We start from the raw sequence: 19859 nt of genomic DNA, 5'->3' as shown, positions 1-19859 counted from the left end.
CTTCATAACTTTTTCCTTGTTGGCAGTGTGGACATTTTTTCCTGTGCCTTTCATGTTGTTAGCCAAGAGGGTATTCACTTTTCTTTTCTCTAAGTGCCTGTGATGTTGTTCCTCTCCCTATCCGCGTATTGCACATTGTTAGTGCCACTTTTCACTATGTGGCAGTGACATATTGCCAGTATCTTGGGTGTAGGTCTCATGGATTTGAGCCTGTAGCTCTAAAAACATATTGGCCTACGCTACTGACTCTCACTGGTTAAACATTTTTGAGCTGCTCTGCATTGATCATTTGCTAGTGATGTTCTCTGCTGGTCACAGCCAGAGCCAAAAGGAGAAGCCAAGGAGATGATGGTTCACAAAAGAGGAGATTTCCTGCATTGGAAAGATGACTTGTCACAAAACATTTGATTTAAATTTGTTTCATGCACTTCCATGCACTCCCCTGAGAGCGTCCCACTCTTCATGAGTCCAGCACATAGAAGGCAGGACAGACCTGAGCCTGGATTTTCAGAATGAAATGAGCTCCAGCATTCAAACTGAATGGGTAACATGGGGCAGAACACGAGCTTATTCTCATACCAGGGCTATGCTGATCAGTTTTAGGTTCGTACCACACATTTTAGGTTTGCAAGCTGGTTGGGAAAATAAAACCGCTATTTAATTTTGCATGACAAGTTATTTTTGTTTGGGTTTTTTTTTGACCTTCCAAACCACTAACCTGGATTTGGAGGGAAAAGCAAAATAAAAAATAAGCACCATTTGTTTAAAAATGGTAAAGTAAAATTTTACTTTTTCAAAAGCTACTCTTCAAATCTACTTTTTGATCCAAATATTCCAAAATTTGTCACGACATTGCAAATAGTTTCATCAAACCATTGTCGGATTGCCATGGAACAAGATAACAGCTAAGCATAACTCAGGTGAATGAAACCTCTCGCCTCCTTTCCGACATCCTCCTGCCTTAGGTAAAAATCTGTGTTTCCTTGAGGAAATATCTCAATAAATTCATAGATGTGAATTCTGGGAAACCAGGGTCTTTTACAGTAAAGTGTAAATGTGAATTGCCTCCTTAAATAGCCTTTGAGAACAGACCCTGGGTTCTTGCTCTGACAAAACCAGCAGAATATCATGTCTTCTGCTATTACATTACAAAAACCTGAGCTCCTTATCTTCCAGTTCATTGCAGCATTTTGTTTGCTGTGTGTCTCTGAGATTTTAATTCCTCAGTATTAAATCAGATGCGTTATTACTGCACAGTGAGATGTGTCGGTAGATATTTAGGATCAAATTTGCATACTCTGACATCTGTTTTCCTGGGTGCTTTATAAGCAGTTGAGTAACGTGGTGCCCAGAACATCACACAACTGGAGATAGGCTGAAGCTTTTATCCTAAGTGGAACGCTGCTCTGTCAGGTGCGTTGGAACAAAACATTTTAATCTGTGTGCTTATGACATTTGCGTTCAAAGCAGAATTTCGAACATCATGGTTTTCTTAATTCAAGCATAGCTGTACCTAATGGTATCATCTTCAGAAATCACTTCTTGCACATAAGCTCCTTTAAAATACTACATCTGTCTTATTTGCTGCAGGTAGCTAAATAGTTCCACCATCTAACAAAGGCATCTCTTTATATCTGAATATCTGTTTTTTAAATATTTTGAGCAAAGGAGACATAATATCTGCAAGTTTTGTACAATACCCTGGAATTTACCTCCCTTTTAAATACAGTGTTTCTTTCTGAGCACAGGGAAGTTGTTCATGTGGTTTTCCATTTTAAAAAATATAATTTGAAAAATTGAGAAACTGCTTTTTTGCCAGGCACTGTATTATCCCCTGAAGAGAGAACAGATTGGAAATTTAAATAAATAGATGGCAGTTACAGTAGAATGAACTAACCAGGGATGCATCTTGTGCAAGATTCAGGTAACATCAAGCCTGACAATCTCAACCCTTGCACATCGTTTGAAATATAAACAACATTTAATTGCTTGGGAAATAGGATATTTCACTGAGAAGAAAACCACGCTGCTTTCATTATCACTCTGCACTTGAGAGCCAGGCTTGTGGAGCGCTGCAGAAGCGGTGCCATTATCTGGAGAGGCAAGTCTCACACGGAAAGGACTGAACTCAGTGCAGGGCTACGTCAGAAGGGGAGGCAAAGCTGAGATCCTCTGAACAAATCCAGTGAGTGCCAGGTTTAATTGCTGCTGAAAGACTCCAGACTTTTTTTTTTTTTTTTTTTAGCAGAATCTTTTTTTATTAGTAGTATATCAGGACAGAGCTCTACCACAGACCTGTTTCGATGCTTTAGCGTCAAATCTGTTCGCTCGCCCTTCCCGTTTTTAGATCGTCGTTTTCTCCTTCCTTCTTCCATATGCTGCTGACATCTGCTGTGACACAATACATCTGGCTCCGAGAGCCTTGCAGAGGGGCTGCGAGCAGGCACGGTGCGAGGGCAATTTTGTCTGCTGGCAGAAGAGCGTAAGGTGGGTTCAGCTATCGGTAACCCAATTCCCTGGGCACCTCCCTCCGACAGCCGGCAAGAAGTACGCTCGCTCTTAAGTGTTATTGCTACAAGTGTCCTCCCTCACCTAATCTGTATTGTATCAATGCAAATTTTAAGGTTTTAATATAAACCCACTTGATTAAATGTACCGCACGGCAAAATGACTCAAGTTAATTACCGTGAACTGGGAAATCGCAGCTCACCGATCTGAAAGTTTGTGGTGTGATTTTGAGAAATAGGGAGGAAACTCAATACCCTCGTAATTACTTTTTATTGGAAATAATGGCATCAGCAGGATAAGATAATGGATTTCTGTGTCTCACATGTAACACCCACCTCTGGAAGAATCTTGTGTGATTTAATTTGGAAGAAAGAGTTTGATGATACAGGGGGGGAGAGAGTACCTTTTAAGATACCTTTTAGTAAATGTATATGCATATTTTTATCAAATCCAGTTTCAGCTAGTCATTTATTACATAACTGGAAAAGTTTCTTGGTTATAGCGTACAGTTAAGGCTATTTAAGAAATAGTAAGGTGGATATTAATCATCCTCTAAAAGAACCCTTTGGCAGTAAGAATTTGTATTCCTTGGTTCTCACTTATTATGCACTGCCACTGGGTTAAAACTGTTATTAATCCCAAAAGCACCAGAGTGATGTGTGTGTTGCATGGCACAATTATATAAGGTATTTGAGCAGGGAAAAAGAAGGTGAGGGTAGTAGACTGAAGAGTTGTGTTTCTAGGTCAGTGGCAGGCACTCTGTGCAGGAGAAGCTCTTAAGCCAAGAGAAAAAGAGGTTGTCATTGTGACACCAAAAGTGGCATCTGCAAATTGTTCCCAATGAACAGGGATGCTGGGCTGAACCTGCTGATGAGAGAGGTTAGTAAACCTTTTCCCTGACCTGATTCACCCACAGCAGTCACCCGCTGTGGTGTATTATTTTTCTTTGGATTGAATGCAGTGCTTGCCGTTTAGAAATCTTCGTTATAGTCTGATAAATTATCGAATCAGAAGTCAGATTAACAGTAACCTTGGCCATACATCCTCCCCTGGCTGCAGTTATACAGAGTGAAGAAGTCCGCATCCTGAACTGGCCTCTTCTGCTTTCCTCTAATAACAGGACTGGGCCCAGTTTGACAAACTGGAACTGGAGTGGGATCATCCGAGCAGACCTGAGGGCAGTGTAAGCGTGAGCAAAGGGGTAGTGCTGAGCAGGTGGGGACGAGGCAGGGGACACAGCATCTTCCTATGGCACAGCTACTGCTGGCGGAGGACAGGCTGTCAGGCAGAGGCAGAGAGATGGGCTCTATCCTGTGACTCTTGTCCCCTCTCTACATGCTCTGTAGCACAGTCATCCTCAGTGCTCAAAAGAATGCCTTCAAGGGATGTTTGGTAACTGGATTTCTACTGGTCAGGGCAGAGATTAGCAGAAGGGCACACCTGCCCCTTCCCATCTTACAGAAGGGCCAGAGAAAAATGAGATCATTAATGCAACCCAAAACATATGCAGCCAGCACAGGAGCTTTCTAGGTGTAGTCATTAGGATAAAAAACCAGCTCTGTCTTTTCAGCATCTCCTTGTAAGCCTAGCAGATTGCGTTAGGGGAGCAAGATCAGGGACAAGAGACAGTATGTGCTGACTCTGGACACCACCATGGCCCATAGGACAACACAGGAGGATTGCTGTGATTTAGACAGGCTCCAAGTGTTGTGTGAATCATCTCAGATACTTTTCAAACCTTTGAGAAAGCCCAGGGTTGGGAAGATACTAATAAGGCTAAAAGCAACTGTAGCCCAGTGTTTGATCTTGTCCTAGCTAGAAGTCCAGCATACGACGTCATTCTCGAAATACAGAAATATAAAGTTAGCTATATTTGCAATACATCTGTAAATGTAAATATGATAGTAATAAGAGTGTTTGAATCATAGAATTGTTTAGGTTGGAAAAGACCTTTAAGATCACCGAGTCCAACCGTTAACCTAACACTGCCAAGTCCACCACTAAACCATGTCCCTAAGTGCCATGTCTACACGTCTTTTAAATACCTCCAGGGATGGTGACTCCACCACTTCCCTGGGCAGCCTGTTCCAATGCTTGATAACCCTTTTGGTGAATAAGTTTTTCCTAATATCCAATCTAAACCTCCCCTGGTGCAACTTGAGGCCATTCCCTCGTCTTACCGCTTGTTACTTGGGAGAAGAGACCAACAGCCACCTGGCTTCAGCGTGATGGATTAGTCTATCTCCCTTCTAATGCCTAAGAGGCACCGTCACCCAAGTTGTGAAAGCACCTTATGGAGGTGCTTAACATTGAAAGATAAATAGTCACAACTTTTCAGATTGAGCTGAATTCTGTCCTATGTTACGCCAGGGAAACTCCCTAAGCGGAAAGTAAAATCTCTGTTTCCAACACTTTTTCCCAGTATACCATTTTGTAGCAGTTCTTGTCATAGCTTTTTCTATTAAAAAGTTTATTCCAGTTGGGGTTGCTTAGAGGTGGTCAAGTTACAAGCAGGAAAATGCAAAACATTTGTCAACAATTATTCCTTTTTTTTCATAGAAATATCCCCATTGACAATTTCCCAGGCAGCTCTAGGGATGCATTTTCTTTTCCTTATATTCCATTTCATCTAAGTTGTGAGCTAGGATTTTAGTGCCAAATATCTTCAGTTATAAGAGGAATTTGAAATATCTTATCTCTAGCGGCCTGTGATTGAGTCTAGCATCACCTGGAAATCTCTATTGACAGACACCCAGCAAACCATCCTCAACAGACGGGTAATATTAAAACGACACAGCGTGCATCGCAGCTTGCGGTACGACTGAAAACCCAACACAGGTACACGAATTCTGAGTAGGTGTTCTGTAAGTGGTGCACTTGGGTTCCGGTTGGGATTACTCTGACCAAATGTAGATACCTGTTGCAGAGATGTCTGTCTATGAGCAAGGGTCACCCCAGGCTCCCTTCACAGCCGGTTGAGGGAAGCGGGCACTTTTGGGGCACAGTCCCCCTCACCCTCAAATAGACACCTAAAACAGGACTGATGAATTCATCTGACAAGTGTCCATCTCTTTCCATTGCCTGTATCGGGACCCTGGAGTTACTAAATCCAATGTTGACATAAAGGAGACGAATCCTACTTTATTTGCTTAAAACATGCTGTAACTTGGAGTAGAAAAAAAGCTTTAAGTGTGAGAAATAATTTGCCGTGCGCTCGTTTTAAAAGAACAATTACATATGGGAGCATGTCTTATATAAAGGAATTTATTTTAAGAGTATGTTTTTAAACAGTGTATATTTATGTGCATCCTACCGCAAGGGAATAATTTTGAACAGAATTAGGAGTTTTGTTTTATTTTTTTAATGAATGGCTGCAATCATAAGGCAGTTCATGCTCTGCTTAAATTAGATTCCATTGCTGCACTTCTTCTACTATTTATCTACTAAATAAAAAATAAATGAACAATCTGGTATAGAAATCTGATTTTCTAAGTGAACCTCTGATTGCTCAGAAAGAGTCACTGCATTCTGGATGAAGAAAATTAATTCACGGTGAGTTACCTTACGCCAGTCACTGAGTAGTCAACTCAAGAATATAAAAGTTAGAGATGAAGGTGAAATAAGGAAATTTTAAAACTGTAGAGAAAAGATTTTATTAATTAATGTGCTCCTGTTGTGCATATATTGCCCTCTAGCATTTTTAAATGTATCTTCTAATTATGTAATCAATGAAGATGCTGATGTTTACCAATGAAAGGATTTTTTCCTGCTAGTGCAGAGCCATGCATTAACTATAACAGGCCCACAGACCTCTGCAGCTCCCTGGAAGTATAGTATGTTGAAAACAGGTTTTCAGCATGTCCTTTTAAATGGGTTGAATCTATGTGGCAGAAGGATGGTATGTTTATGAACATCCCTTACAGACACCAACTGTGCCCAATAAAAACAAAACGAGGGCAGAGGTGGTTTAATTTTATATAGATTCTATAGCAAAACAACACACAGACATGTACTGGGGAGAGATCAAAGCAAGAAAAAGGGAGAATGTTTCTGTGCAACTGATTTTCCTCATGCATCTCCGTGAAACATTTTTGCTGGGTTCTGCACACTGTTTCTTCCCAGGTCACGGTGTACCTCTTCAGAGGTACTTCTGCGTATCATTTCTCCCAACTTTGCCGTTCATGTCTTGACCTAGATTGAATGGGATAATTTACTCTAAACGGTGCTTCAGTGTTGGGTGATAAATTATATGTGACGATATAGATAATGATGTCTACATGGAAAAAAGAGGAACATTCAGCTGTAGTTACTCTCTACTCACAATCAGCCGCATCCTTGGTGTTAACAGGCTAGTGCCATCCGCAGGGTGACCTGACTGTACAGACTGTTGGAAATTGCATGCTAACATTGCCAGAAGCCATTACAGGTTATTCTTATTGACTACTGTAATTATAATAAACATTATGTTCCAGGGATGAGTTCTTGGCTGTATTGGATCCGTGACATCCAGCTCCCATGCATTTCAGCAGGCTGAAGATTTTGCCCAAGCCGTTTGAAGAGCCTTATCCTAGTGTTTTCTTGCAATGAAGAGGCTTTGCATGAGTTTTGTTTACATTTGGCTTTTCTGAGGCCTTCACTCTCAGCCAACCTCACTCATCAGAGCCACTTAATACATACCTGCCACATACATATCCAGGAAAGCTTGGAAGTGGAATCTAATCCAAGGGGACAATATGGAAAGAAAAGATGCCCATCTGACTCTTCCTCCCCAGAGACAATTACTTAATGAATGATGACGATGAATCACATGTTAATGTAAAGTCCCAACAGATACATCATCATACAAAGGGAGGGTGTTGTTATGCTCTTATTTTGCAAATTTTTTCAGGGATCTTGGGTGAACATGCCTATCCAGCTGTGGTGAGCAAATCCTATTGCTGTAGTTGAAAGCACATTTCAGTTAATAAGATGCTAAAGATCGGGCAATGTAAAATTTATTCTTCGCGGACTGTGGGTGCAGAGCATGTCACTAGTCCTCTCTCCACTTTAGGCTCCTCACTTTTTAGGGAAGTGATTACTGGTTCAGAATAAAAGCCCAAATCGTCACTTAAGAATTAGTATTTCATTATACTTTGTACATGGAAAGCAGAGTCTTACAAATGATGTCCCACATTTCTGTATCCTGTAACACAGTTGGTTGGGTTTAATATTTTCCAATTTTCATTTTAAGCGTCTTTTGGTTATAACTGTACTACTCCCCACCATAACTGTCTACCTTCTCCTGTACAAAGGTATATCTACCATCTAAAACATATATATAATGAAATCTAGCCAACAAGGACTAGATGAGATGTTTAAAATGATTTGCTGGGAAACGAAAGTTTCATAGAATAAAATCCTGGGGAAAAAATGAGATCGAATTGCACAAAAATGATTCCACAGGAAGACACTTTGTTGTAATAACATTTTCTTGCAGTTCAGCCTGAAAGGACTTAAAAAGAAATGTGTCCTCTTAATCCTGATGAAGCCAGAAGTGTAATGGATGCTGCGCTAAGAGTCTTCTGAGGAAGCTGAGAGCACTGTCAGAGGAAAGAAGATTACTTGGGGAGGGAGTGCACAAAATCTAGCCACCAGTTTTGGCGATCATTCTGCAGAGAAATATAACTTTAGTTACCTGAATGGTAAACATAAAGCTGTAATCCAGGTGTTTGCCTGGATTCATCTGGAATCCTTTAAAAAAAAAAAAAAAGTAAACCAAAACACAGACAAATAATCCAAAACAAATACAGACACATCATCTGTTCAAAGCAGTTCCTTGTAATTAATCAGTGCTTTGAGGAGGAATTGTTCAGCCTCGTCATTGTTCATTAATTAAGAATGTGATGTTAGCGAAATCTGTTGACAAAAGTATGGCTGAGCCCAAGCTCCAAGACTGAGCTTTCAGCCCAGCAGATTAACAGGGAGACGTTTCGTTTCCTCAGTGGGTCCAGTAACACAGAGGTCTCCTCGCTCCCGCTGTAAGGTCATTCCATATCACTCAACAGCTTGAGGGAGACGTGAAAGCAAGGAGTCAGGCCACAGGGAAGGGGTGTGTTTGTTTGTGCTTTCTTTCTTGTGAGAAAACTATTAAAATAAGCAGAAGGCAAGTCTTGAAGGAAGATTTATGTAGCTTCGTGTGGCAGTATTGGCTTCCTACATCTGATAGAACAAAGGACCCCAAAGTTGCCTGAAATGATATACTGCAAGCAGGATTTATGGTGATTTTAATGTGACATGGAGCAGAAAATGTCTTCTCGGCAGGATATTTATGCCTGCAATTTAAAACCTGTGCTTTGATTGTTCTAGATGATAGCAAGTTTTCAGAGGCCATCACAGTGCTGCTTACCTGGATTGAGCGAGGTGAGGTGAATCGTCGCTCTGCAAACCAGTTTTATTCGATGGTGCAGTCGGCCAACAGCCACGTCCGCCGTCTCATGAACGAAAAGGCCGCTCATGAGCAAGAAATGGAGCAAGCCAAGGAGAGTTTCAAAAATGCCTTAACGGGGATCCTCACTCAATGTAAGTAACTCCTTTTTCTCCAGTCTTGTTGTAGTGATGGTGGTGGTGGTGGTAGTGGTTTTTTTATCATTTTGTTTGTTTGTTTGGGGGTAAGTAGTTGCAATGCAGTCATATTCTACTTCATATCCTATTCCATACTCTGTGGCAATTTGGAGGAGCAAGGACCATTCCTAAGGGCTTATTTCTCAAGGTGAGCAAAGTTTCAGTAGTTTTTTTATTAATAGACGAAGATGTGCTCTATGCATAATGTCTACTGCTGCGTAGACATAACGCTTCAGGAACGGACCAGACAGAAGCCTCCCTGCTCTCAGCAAAGATCGTGCTTTCGTGGAGAGAAGTGATATGCCTGTGCGTTGCAGCTAGTTAACTAGGCCAATTACAGAATAGAGGACAATTAGGTTATATTTATAGCCTGGGTTTAGGTAAAAGGAAGCAGGATTCAGCAACTTTTAGGGATATATTCACAGCGTACAGGGCACCCCTACAGTAGAAGAATACGCTGTACTGCTGCTGGCATCGGGACTGCTTGGCTGATACAATGCCAGTATTAATTTGGCAGATAAACTGCCTTAAATATTTAGTGCTGGCAGCTATTTCCTTAGTACAGATATATAATCAATGAAGTTACCTTAATGAGGTTCCCTCATAAAACAATAATCGGGATACTTGACTAGACTTGTTCTTCAAAAGGAAGGAGGAGAAGAGAGGAGAAGAGAGAGAAGAAAAGAAGGGAGAAGAGAGGAGAGAAAAGAGAAGAGAAGAGAAGAGAAGAGAAAGAAAAAAGAAAAAAGAAAAAGAAAAAAGAAAAAAGAGAGAAGACAAGAAGAAAGGAGAAAGAAAACTAATTTCATTGTTGCTGGTTTTTAACATGTCTACTCATGGCTGCTCAAGCAAGAAGCTTTATGATACTCAGAAGGGTGGAGCCTGAAGCCAGCTCTCATATGCAAGTTAAAAACAAAACCCAAGACAATTTACCAGATGCAGAACAATGCCGTTGTTACACTGTAATTTCTGAATCACACCCCGAATCTTTACATAAAAAAAAAAGCCCTAAAGGCTTTTCTGCAACGTTTTTCTGGTCCCTCGGTGGTCATCCTTCAGAAGTTAGGGCTGAAGGCAGAAGCTTGGATGGACTTGCCTGGGTTAAGAGAGCAGCCCCTGGAAGCTTCTTGCATACGTGATGGAGAGCTCAGCATCTCAGAAGACCAATTCACCCCAGGGCACATGTCCTTGTAATTTAAGAGCTTAGATGCCTGAATGTAAAAGAAGGATTCTGGGCCAAAGCCATTTGATTTCTGAGGACATATGTTCAGTGAGTAAATTTTAAAGACTAGTTAATTCCCTTGGTAATTTGCTAGGCAATGTCATCTTCCACCTCAGCATTTAAAGGCAGTGCGAGGAGCAGAGACGCAGGCACCACGCATGACCGTGCTGTTCAGTTCACACCAAGGCCTCTGTAGTTTTGTGTCCAACAGCCAGCCCTAGCATTCGAAAATGCCTTCTTCAGCTGCATTAAAAAAAAAAAAAAAATCCCCCATTGTCAGCAGGCTGAACTTTAGTTAAATCAGTCTAAATTAGCCCGTTTGTCACCAACTGTTGTAGAACATCTGTCACTTGGAAATAGAGATCCCTGTAGTTTCAGGTGGAAACTTGCAGTTTTGGCTATCTGGTTTGTTCCTGTAATGTGCTGAATGCTGAACTTACAAAACAGAAATAGGTCTGGCTTGAAAACATGAGTTTCAGAGTGCCACAGTCACAGCAATGCCTGGAAGAAGAGAGTTTCTGACAGATCTGGCCTAGAAGGACAAGGTCAGCAAAAAAACAGGCTCAGGGAGAGGTGTTACACTCTGTGGATTTTATAAGAACAAATTTTACGAGCTTTCCAGATGCTCCACATTGGTTATTTTATAAACATCATAAACATCAGCCATTATTAGCGTTAATGTGTTTTATTAAAATTGTCTGCAAACTTGCCACAAACGGATGATGTTTTTGCTTTACACCCGTATATGCCTAAGATTGCTAAACATGGAGACTGAGAAATGAGCTTCCCTTTTTCAAGAATTTTCCTGTATTTGAATTGAACTGAGGAATGTTTTTCATCTGTCCTTTTCCATTGTTTTCCCACAGCCCTGTATAATTGGTTACAATATGTCACTTGCTTTATGAAGAAGAATTTGAAAATAGTAGATGTCCAAAATAGTTGTGTGTGGTCTATTAAATTCTGCAGAGTGGCAAAAAAATACCTGCTGTTCTGCAGTAAGGATCCAAAAGTCTAGTGTAATGCTGCAGCTCTGTGGCCACTTGACATAAATATTACAGTATTTTTAAAATACTATGTGGCATTCCTCTGTCATGAACTAGGTCAAGATGTTCAACTCCAAGCTGACCGTTCTGGGCTTTCTTTGCGGTCTGCAGGGAAAAATAAGCATCTCCAGGGAATAAGTCATCAGACCAACCTCATGGTGCTCTTCCAGTGAGATGAATCATCCCTTGGAGGTGCCATTTTTCCTCTGCTGCCCATAGAGGATTCGCAGGGGTCCTAGCTCAGAACCAGATGTCCAACTTTTTACATGCCTTGTTCAGAGCAGATTAATCCGACTTACCGTGTGTAGTCTTGATACAGAAGGACGTAGCGTAAGGGAAGAACTTGGAGTTAGATAGAAATGCCAGCATTGTAGCAGTGAATGTTATGGGGAGTGAAGAAGAAATGTGTTAAGAAAATGGGCTTCAAGTGCACTCACCTGGAACACGCGCACTGTCTATGTGGGTCTCAGTACAAAATACTTTCTTATTAATGAGGATTAGTGTGGCCAGAACATTTCAGCTTATGGCCCAACCACTAAAGAAGTAGAGATATTGAAATCCCTGCTACAAATTTCTGCCTGGAGGTATTTAGAAGATTACCAAGCGGATTACCCCTAAAAATTTGGGTCAAGTGTTCAGCACGTGAATTAATTACCTGACCAAGATACTTGTGCCAGGATAATCTGTGAAATAAAGTGTATTACTGCTGTCACGTCACCAATTTACAGCCCCTGATTTAAGTTCTACAGGGAGTCTTAGCCTTGTTATGGTGCTTCTTCAGTTATTTAAGGGATAAAGAGAGAAAAATGTCCATTTCCTTCTTTTTTATTAAATTACTTAGTTTTTCTAGATTTGAATCTGTGCTTAAAATGTGGACTGTTTCCCAGGATTTTGAATAGTTCTGTCTTTGCAGTTTGATTTCTAAATTCCTCCACTCTGCTCCCACAGCACAGTTACATGTGACACTGCTCCCTGACTTTCCGCGCATCTCCGTTTCATTTCCTCCCAAACCACCTTTTCAGCCTAAGGCTTATAGATGTTGATCCTCATGTTTAAGAAAAATGGAAGCCCTAGAGACATCCGCATTGGGATGTTTTTTAGACTACACCAAAGCTGCAATTCTCTCCTCTGACTTTCTCCTCCATGCACTGTAAACTTCATCTACCTCCTATTGAGGTTTCAGCCTGTTTAGTGCATTCTCCCTTGACAATATTTTCAAATGTACCTACAGGTGAGTGAAGATCCAAAATCCCATATTCAAAAATTAATTTGACATCTCAAGAGTCAGACACACAAGGGAGTGGAAGTGCTCCAGTATGCGAGTAGATAGATAAACAGTGTAATGAACAGAAGTGCCCCATGGCTGGGTACTGAGCAGTTTATGACACTCATGTATTTGGTCATTTTAGTCAATTTTACTAATGGATGAGTCTTCAAGGGACTTAGGCACCAGGTCCCCATCAGGGTCTATGAATCAGTCTCTTGCGTACCCGGGGGGGAACAGTGGGAGGGTGGGTTTTATCATGGAGCCTGGCCAGATTACTTCTTTGTGACATGGTGGCCTTCTCTTTCATTCTCTCCTTGACCTTCAGGGAATTTCAGTGTCTAGTGATCAGGATGATCTTTTGGAAAGGTATGGTTAAATACCCTGAATGCCAGGGAAGGAAGAGAACTTAAGGCTCCTTCCTTCCAAGCATGCTCTAAATGGTGAGGTCTGGTGCTCTGAAAGGTGGTATTGACCTTCCTTAGGGTGTTTGACAGATGGCTTTTAGGCACCTGGTCCAGAACGATGCCAGCTGGAGGGAGATGTCTCCCTGCGCTGAACAGAGAGAATAGTTGCATCTATGGCACATCCCCGTCTAGGGGATAGCAGCTACGTAAGGCAGTGGCCCTATAGGTATTCCCAAGCGTGAAGCCATTCCCCTGTACTATGTAGGACACCACAGTTGATTACAGATAATCACCAGGGTCTTAGAACTTGTGTAAAAGGCCCAAGTGTCAAAATGTGGGTCTGAAGGTGTGGATAGGCACGTGGTTCAACCTACAGGGCAAGCTGGAGTGTAAATCTGCAGAGTCATTTATTCCAGTGGAACTAATCACAGATGTGTCCTCACCTCCTGCTGGACGTGAGGTTGCTGGAAAGGGAAGCCGGTTCCCAGCGACCCTGGGATCCCTTTGTGCATTAGCTGGCATCAGGGAGAAGAGATGTGCTGCAGGTTCTCACCCTACCTTGGCAAGCGGTAATTAGCTCATTGACTCTTAGTAAGCAATTTCTGAAAACAGAACGTAGACCCCCTAAATCACTTAGACATGTTTAAAGGTTGCCATCCTGAATTTCATTCACAACGGCTAAGTGACAACCCTACTGTTGGCATTAGGCAAGCCAGTGGCAATCCAGTGTAGCAATCCCCAGCACTCAGTATTCAGGGCCAGTATACACCAGTAGGCCATCCTGATATTTCCAGGGGACCTTGTGGACAAGCTACATACTGACACCATTTTTTTCCATTTCAGCTACTAAATATCATGCCATCATAATAAGCAGTAAAAGCAAAACTGTTACAAAGTTTAACGCAATTTATAAGTGACAGGATGCAATCTTCAGTAGTACTGCTGGAGTATTTGTAAATTGTAAAATAGATTTTTCCACTAACTAAAAAGAAAACGTTGGGATCTTTTTCTTGGTACAGTTCTAATTGTGGTCAGGGACCAAAACCTTGTAGGTTTTGGCCACTTATGAAGTTTTAAAATACAAGGATTCATATCTGTGGATAAAAGTGGCATTATTAGTTCTTTCAAAGAAGGAAAGAGACAGCATCTGAGTGAGTCCCTGCCTTGCCTGGACAATAAGCTGACTTCTGAGAGGGTCAGAAAAAGCAATTTTCATTATGTCACTGGTGTACCTTTGCCACGAAAGCCATGGTAGTGGCAGAGGAAAAGCTGTCTGTATGTGAGTGGTATCCCAGCTTTGCAAGGAGCTGTGATTAGAGTGATATGCTATGGTGCTCTGAATCCAACAGCTCCCGTGTAGGTACACTGTGGTACTACGCTGACATGGGTGGGGAGGCACACGGAGCAACCGGAGTATTCGGCACCATCCAAAGCAAGTGCATGGCACCATCAGCCAGAATTTTGTGACAACTCTACCTCCCATTGCCTGCTTTGATTTTTTTTGAAAATGATCTCACGACCTGAACTGCATAGTCCGGTTCCAGTCATCGTGTAGATATTCTTCCCATCTTGCTATTGAGAGAAACAAATTTTCACTCCACAGCTCAATATACAGGGTGCCTGCCATTTCTTTCTGCTGCCAGTAAGCTTGTTTCCTTCCCTGTGCTCTTGCACTGCATGTAAAAAAACCAAAGAGTTACTCATCTTTCAAGAAGTCCTAAAACCAAAGAAACCTGGAATTATGAGACTATGCAGTTTACTTGCTTATCTTGTTGCTAAGCATCCTTAGCCCTTTTATTCGTGACAACAGGGTATGAGGCTAGATACACCTTGGAGCTGATTCATTAGGGCTGTTCATTAAGAAGAAACAAAGGTTTGGGGAGAAGACTGTGTGTTGTGTGACCCTCCTTGGGAAGGTCAGGATTGTCACCTCGAGTTTTCTCTCCATTCCTACTGAAGGACTTTAGTCATGTATTAGAGTACTCTGGCTTTTTTTCAAATAGCTGGTAGGTATCAGATATAAATTTCCCTCCTCCCCCGCCCCCCCAAAATAAATTGAAGTTAAATAATTCTGAAGGGAAATGCATTCTCAACAGATTGAACAAAAGTCTCCTCTCTTCAGGTTTGTTCATTTTCATTCTCTGATCTCTCTGGATATGATTTAATCTGTTTTAACATTATCAGTGTCTTCACAGATAGAATCTGAATTTTTAATATAAAAAAAGGAAGAAAAAAAGTTAAAAATCCTTTCTGAGCTTTCTTCAAAAAAGGATTGGGATCAGTTTTGTTTTTCTCATTACAGGTTCACTTCAAAAGTTGCTCTCTTGCTTTAGAAAAGGTAGAATTTACATTGACATGATGGTGATGATTACTAATATCACCAACTTATCTGATTTGCTTTAAATTCCACACTGCAGTCCTTTTTCCCAATAGTCCTTCACTTTTTAGTTTATTCTCTTAGTACTGAAAATGAAGCCAGTTCCATTACAGATATTGAAAGCATGCTGGTTAAAATTCTCATAGCAGTCAGACTTTTTATATACCTTCATGCTTTCCGAGTATTCTTTCAATTGCTCTGCATTAATAACAACTTTTAAAAGGATTTTCCTGCTCTTTAATTGTCCAGTCTTGCAGTCTTTCTTTCATTTTCCAGTGACTAATTCAAAAATATAAGCTTACTTTATGTGCAATTTTTAGGTCATCATTAAGCTCTTTGTGAAAGAGATTGAGTCATATAATGTGTTTTTACAGTGCAGCCCAAATCACAGTTGGTGTCATAGAATGCCGCTATAATACAAATAAAAACATTAATCATTCATGTCATTAGTTGCCACTATTACTTTCTACCTTGATGTATTTCTAAAAAAAAAATTAAATACAAAATAACCTCCACAATCCATCCAGTCCCTTTTGATTAGCTCATTTAGTCAGTGTGCTCTTTGCTTGCTTCTGTACTGATAATTTGTCCAGTAAAGCTCAGCTGGGTATCTCTATTCTTTTTTACTTGTCCTCCCATTTTCCATCTCATGTACACAGGTTCTTAAAAGCATTTCTATCCGGGATGCTGTGGCAGTGGCAGAGATGAAAGACTCCATTTCTATTTTAGCTTGCATTCTTATAATTCCTCCCCACTTTCTGGCAGTATAACTCTTTGTGGTTGCAGCCTGTAGTGTTTCAGATAGCTTATTCCTTTGTGCTTCATTTTCTTTGAATTTCTTCGTTCCTTCCATTGTCTGTAGCCTTCACTCCACCTAAAGTCAATAGGAATCTTGGTATCGATTTAAGCGTGGCCAGAATTTCAACAGAAGCTCTTCTCCTTTTCTTTTTAAGACTTTTTTTTTATGAAGGCTATTAAATATGCATGGTGTTTTATAGCAAAATAAAAGCACTGCCTCCAAAGAGATTTCAGTCTAAGGCCCCATTTTGACAACTCACGCCACTTGCCTGGATCCTGCAGGATCTCCTAGATGATGAAGCAAGGTTCGAAGCAAAGAAGCCTGTGCTTGAATCACATGGAAATCTGGGCTTGGTTTTGAGCTGCCTTGCTGAGTAGAGATGGAGGTAAGGGCCTGATGCTTCACAGAACTGAACTGTAAATGTTGTATGGAAATGAACAATAAGGGATGAGAGTAAGACACTGGAGCTAGGAAGAAAAGATGGAGGTTTCACCCAAAAGGTTTTCTGAGTTGGCTGTGCTTATTGTGTGGCTGCTTATAAGTGAATGAATAAACCTTGTAAATATGAATATGAATATGAATATGAATCACCCTATGCAATTATAGCTGGTTGAAATACTTACTCCCTTCCATAGGCACTAGTCTTGGTTCATGTCGAATCACTGGATTTGTCCCAAGTGATGTAGTTTGTGACGATGACAGAGATGTTATGGGGACAGGAAAAGAGTTTTGGAAAGGGATGGGCTGTGTGGGAGGGCAAGATGGACACACACAGGGTGCAGGAACAAAAATACAGAAGAAAAATGAAACTGGAGGCAGTAAACAAAGAGAGAAGAGGACAAGTCATGGCAGGCAAGGGAACATAAGGCATGGCAACAAATGGAGAAGTAAATGTTCCCACATAAGATGTGTGAGACGATTTTTTTTTTGGATTGCCAGAAGAGGCTATGGCTGTTGAAGCTTCCTCATTCACCTCTCTACTCTATTTCAGCAAAAGAAACCGTATTATGCCCGAAACAAACATAGCCCTCCTGATCTCCTAGGAACATTCTAATCTGCAAGATCCCTGGACAATTATTACTTAGAGAGAGTCCCTTCACTTAATGGGACCTGCCTGAGTTCAGTCACATTTATGATGTTCCTTCATCTCAGAGTTCCCTTGGGGTTCTTTTTTTGGACAGGCTTACCAAAAATAGTTGTTCCTACTTTTGCTATTTTTAAATCTGAGAACTGAAGAAAAGGTCTGCCTAACCATAAATAACAATGAGAACAGCTACTTCAATGCAGTGCATTGGGGATGGCTTATAATCTTGTCAAGCTGATGAAGAAGGTAGAACTCATTTAATCTTCCTTTGAGTTAGTAGGGTGGGGGTGTGTGTGTGTGGGGGGGGTTGTTGTTTTTTTTCTGGATGTCAACACAAAGTCCATAAAGTCTGTTCTGTAGTATAAGATGTTGGCATTAACAGAGCAGGTACTGTACATTTGTATGTGCCCTACTGTGTTGTGCTGGCCTGATGTCAGGTTCCTGTTTGTTGAGAAATGACATGGAGGTGAAGTGGTCTTGTTGAGTCCAAGTGATTTATCACATGGCATGGAGCCAGCACTTGCTGTTACACCAAGCTGTCAGTTTCTTTGTTGTAAATTAAACCACATTTCACAACCTAAAAGATTTTCAGAGCTTATTTTGTAGACAGATTTTCTAGCAATGCCTTGCAGGGCAAACTGGGCTCTCTTTAATCAGAGTGTATGTTTTTTTTCTTTCAAAGTTTAACAAGGAGTGTTCTTCCATTTCTAGAACTATTAATTGTTAATATACATACGTCAGACAAGTTACTGTGCAGGTTTCAGCATAAATCATGGAAATGGGGTGGTTTCAGTATCCCTGTAATGCTCCTTCTTTCACTCCTCCTCACTGGGTTTCTTAGCTGAAAGAAGAAGAAAGGAAGACAACAGCTGCTGACACTGTTTTGATGTTTTTCGAAAACCAGGGATTATAATTTGTGCTGTGGTATAAGTATTTTTTTTTGTCCTTTATCTATGCGGAAGAATCTGCTTATTGTATTATGAAAAAATATTTCTTCCTGCCTCACTCAGGTGTAGACCACTGACATTTACTTGGCCTCTTAATAACCCACGCGAGCACGTTGGCTAGGACGAGTCTGAGTCAGATGGAAGAGGAAGGGGGATCAACCATCAACCCAGGCACACCTCCTCCTGGTCTCAAACATTGTAAGCCTAGTCAAAGGGAAATGTAGAAATAATATAGTGAAATTTAGGCAGAGGACGCTTAGACTTGTTTCCCATTCTTTCTAGTATTCACGTAGGTGAGACAGGGTAGACAGAAGAGGAAAACGTCCTTCTTCCTCTGGTAAGCCTTGTAACGGCTCTTTGCCACACTGAGACCTCTGCATCAGGACAAGAGCAGAAAAGGTGAGACTGCTAGTAAAAGATGACCCCGCTGACTCTGTCTATAGGATTAAATTAAGCTGAGCTAGGACAGGCTTGTCCATACTGTTCAACTGTAAGAAAGTTGTCGCTCCGGGCCAGCTAGCATTTTCCCACACAATGCGGGTACAATTTAGAGTTTGGTGCAGGCCAGGTGGTTTCCCTGAAAAGCATCTTTTTGGGGAGAGAGAAGGTTTGCTGCTGCAGGGACCCTCAGCATGTTGTGCCAGTTGGTTTCAGGGAACGAGTATGGTCCCTGGCTGGTTTTGGTCGTTAGTGTAGATGTAGTTGTTGGCAGTAGGGCAAGTTGAAGAATGGCAGCCTTGCAAGCTTGACTTCCCACACAGCACAACAATTTGGGAGATAAATCGCTGGAGGCACCATTCTCTTGGTCTGCCAAAAAGCTGGAATTGGGGGATATAATAGAGAAGTCCTGTGGTTTTCTCTTTTATCATGCTGTCTTAAGACTACGTCTCAAGGAGCCTACGGCCATCCAGACAGCAAGCAGACCAAACAGTAGCCTCCTCTTCTCTGATGGAGTTGCAGCCACCTTCTTTTTGATACCTATGGATTTTTTCTGTGTTTTTTTTTTTTCTCTTTAAAAAAGAAAAAAAACAAACAGAAACACAACCCCCCCACAAAACCAAAACCAAAACCAAAACCAAAACAAAACAGGTATGCCATTTATTTGTGGCAGATGAGTCATCTTGCATAGCTGTCAAAATCTACGTCTTCATTATACAAATCTGTAATGGCATTTGCTTACGTATCCAGCTGATGACCAGCAGTATGCTTTACTTTAGGACCCATCCCGTGCAGTATCTGCAGTCTTCTCCAGGATGATATTTCCAACTTTTATGTTTTCCTCCTCTGCCAGTCAATGGCAATCGCATCTGTTTCTCCCTCTGTGAATTGGGTAACAGGGAGGGTCTGCAGGTTTTCAGCTGTAAATGTCTGAAAGGCAAATTCTTTTCTGAAAGTAAGCAGTATCATAACCAAAAGACAGAGGGTTTGGCCCAGATTAATTAAAAAATGATATGTTTCTTTCATTACTCTGCAATCTGCCTACCATTTCTCTTATTGATGTCACATGTCATTTGCTTATGTGCAATTTTAGCCTTGGACTCAATGCTAAGTTCTGTTCAGTACGTCACCAAATGCCTTTCAGGACTGTTGCCAAAAATATTCTCTTTC

General features: G+C 41.2%; 1 protein-coding gene across 10 annotated transcripts in view; it reads left to right on the top strand.

Moving 5' to 3' along the window:
• The window catches only part of ENOX1 (ecto-NOX disulfide-thiol exchanger 1), a 360508-nt gene that overhangs the window by 270081 nt on the left and 70568 nt on the right, over positions 1-19859 (top strand). For all 10 annotated transcript variants that reach the window (XM_069802662.1, XM_069802661.1, XM_069802659.1 and 7 more), the window contains one exon: positions 8854-9066. In XM_069802662.1, coding sequence (XP_069658763.1) covers positions 8854-9066 — 213 coding nt within the window. The remainder of the gene's footprint in view (positions 1-8853; positions 9067-19859) is intronic.

Source organism: Haliaeetus albicilla, chromosome 15 (genome assembly GCF_947461875.1).
Source record: "Haliaeetus albicilla chromosome 15, bHalAlb1.1, whole genome shotgun sequence".
NCBI lineage: Eukaryota > Metazoa > Chordata > Aves > Accipitriformes > Accipitridae > Haliaeetus > Haliaeetus albicilla.
Note: the sequence above shows the minus strand (reverse complement) of the source record. Positions and strands in the feature narration are given on the sequence as shown.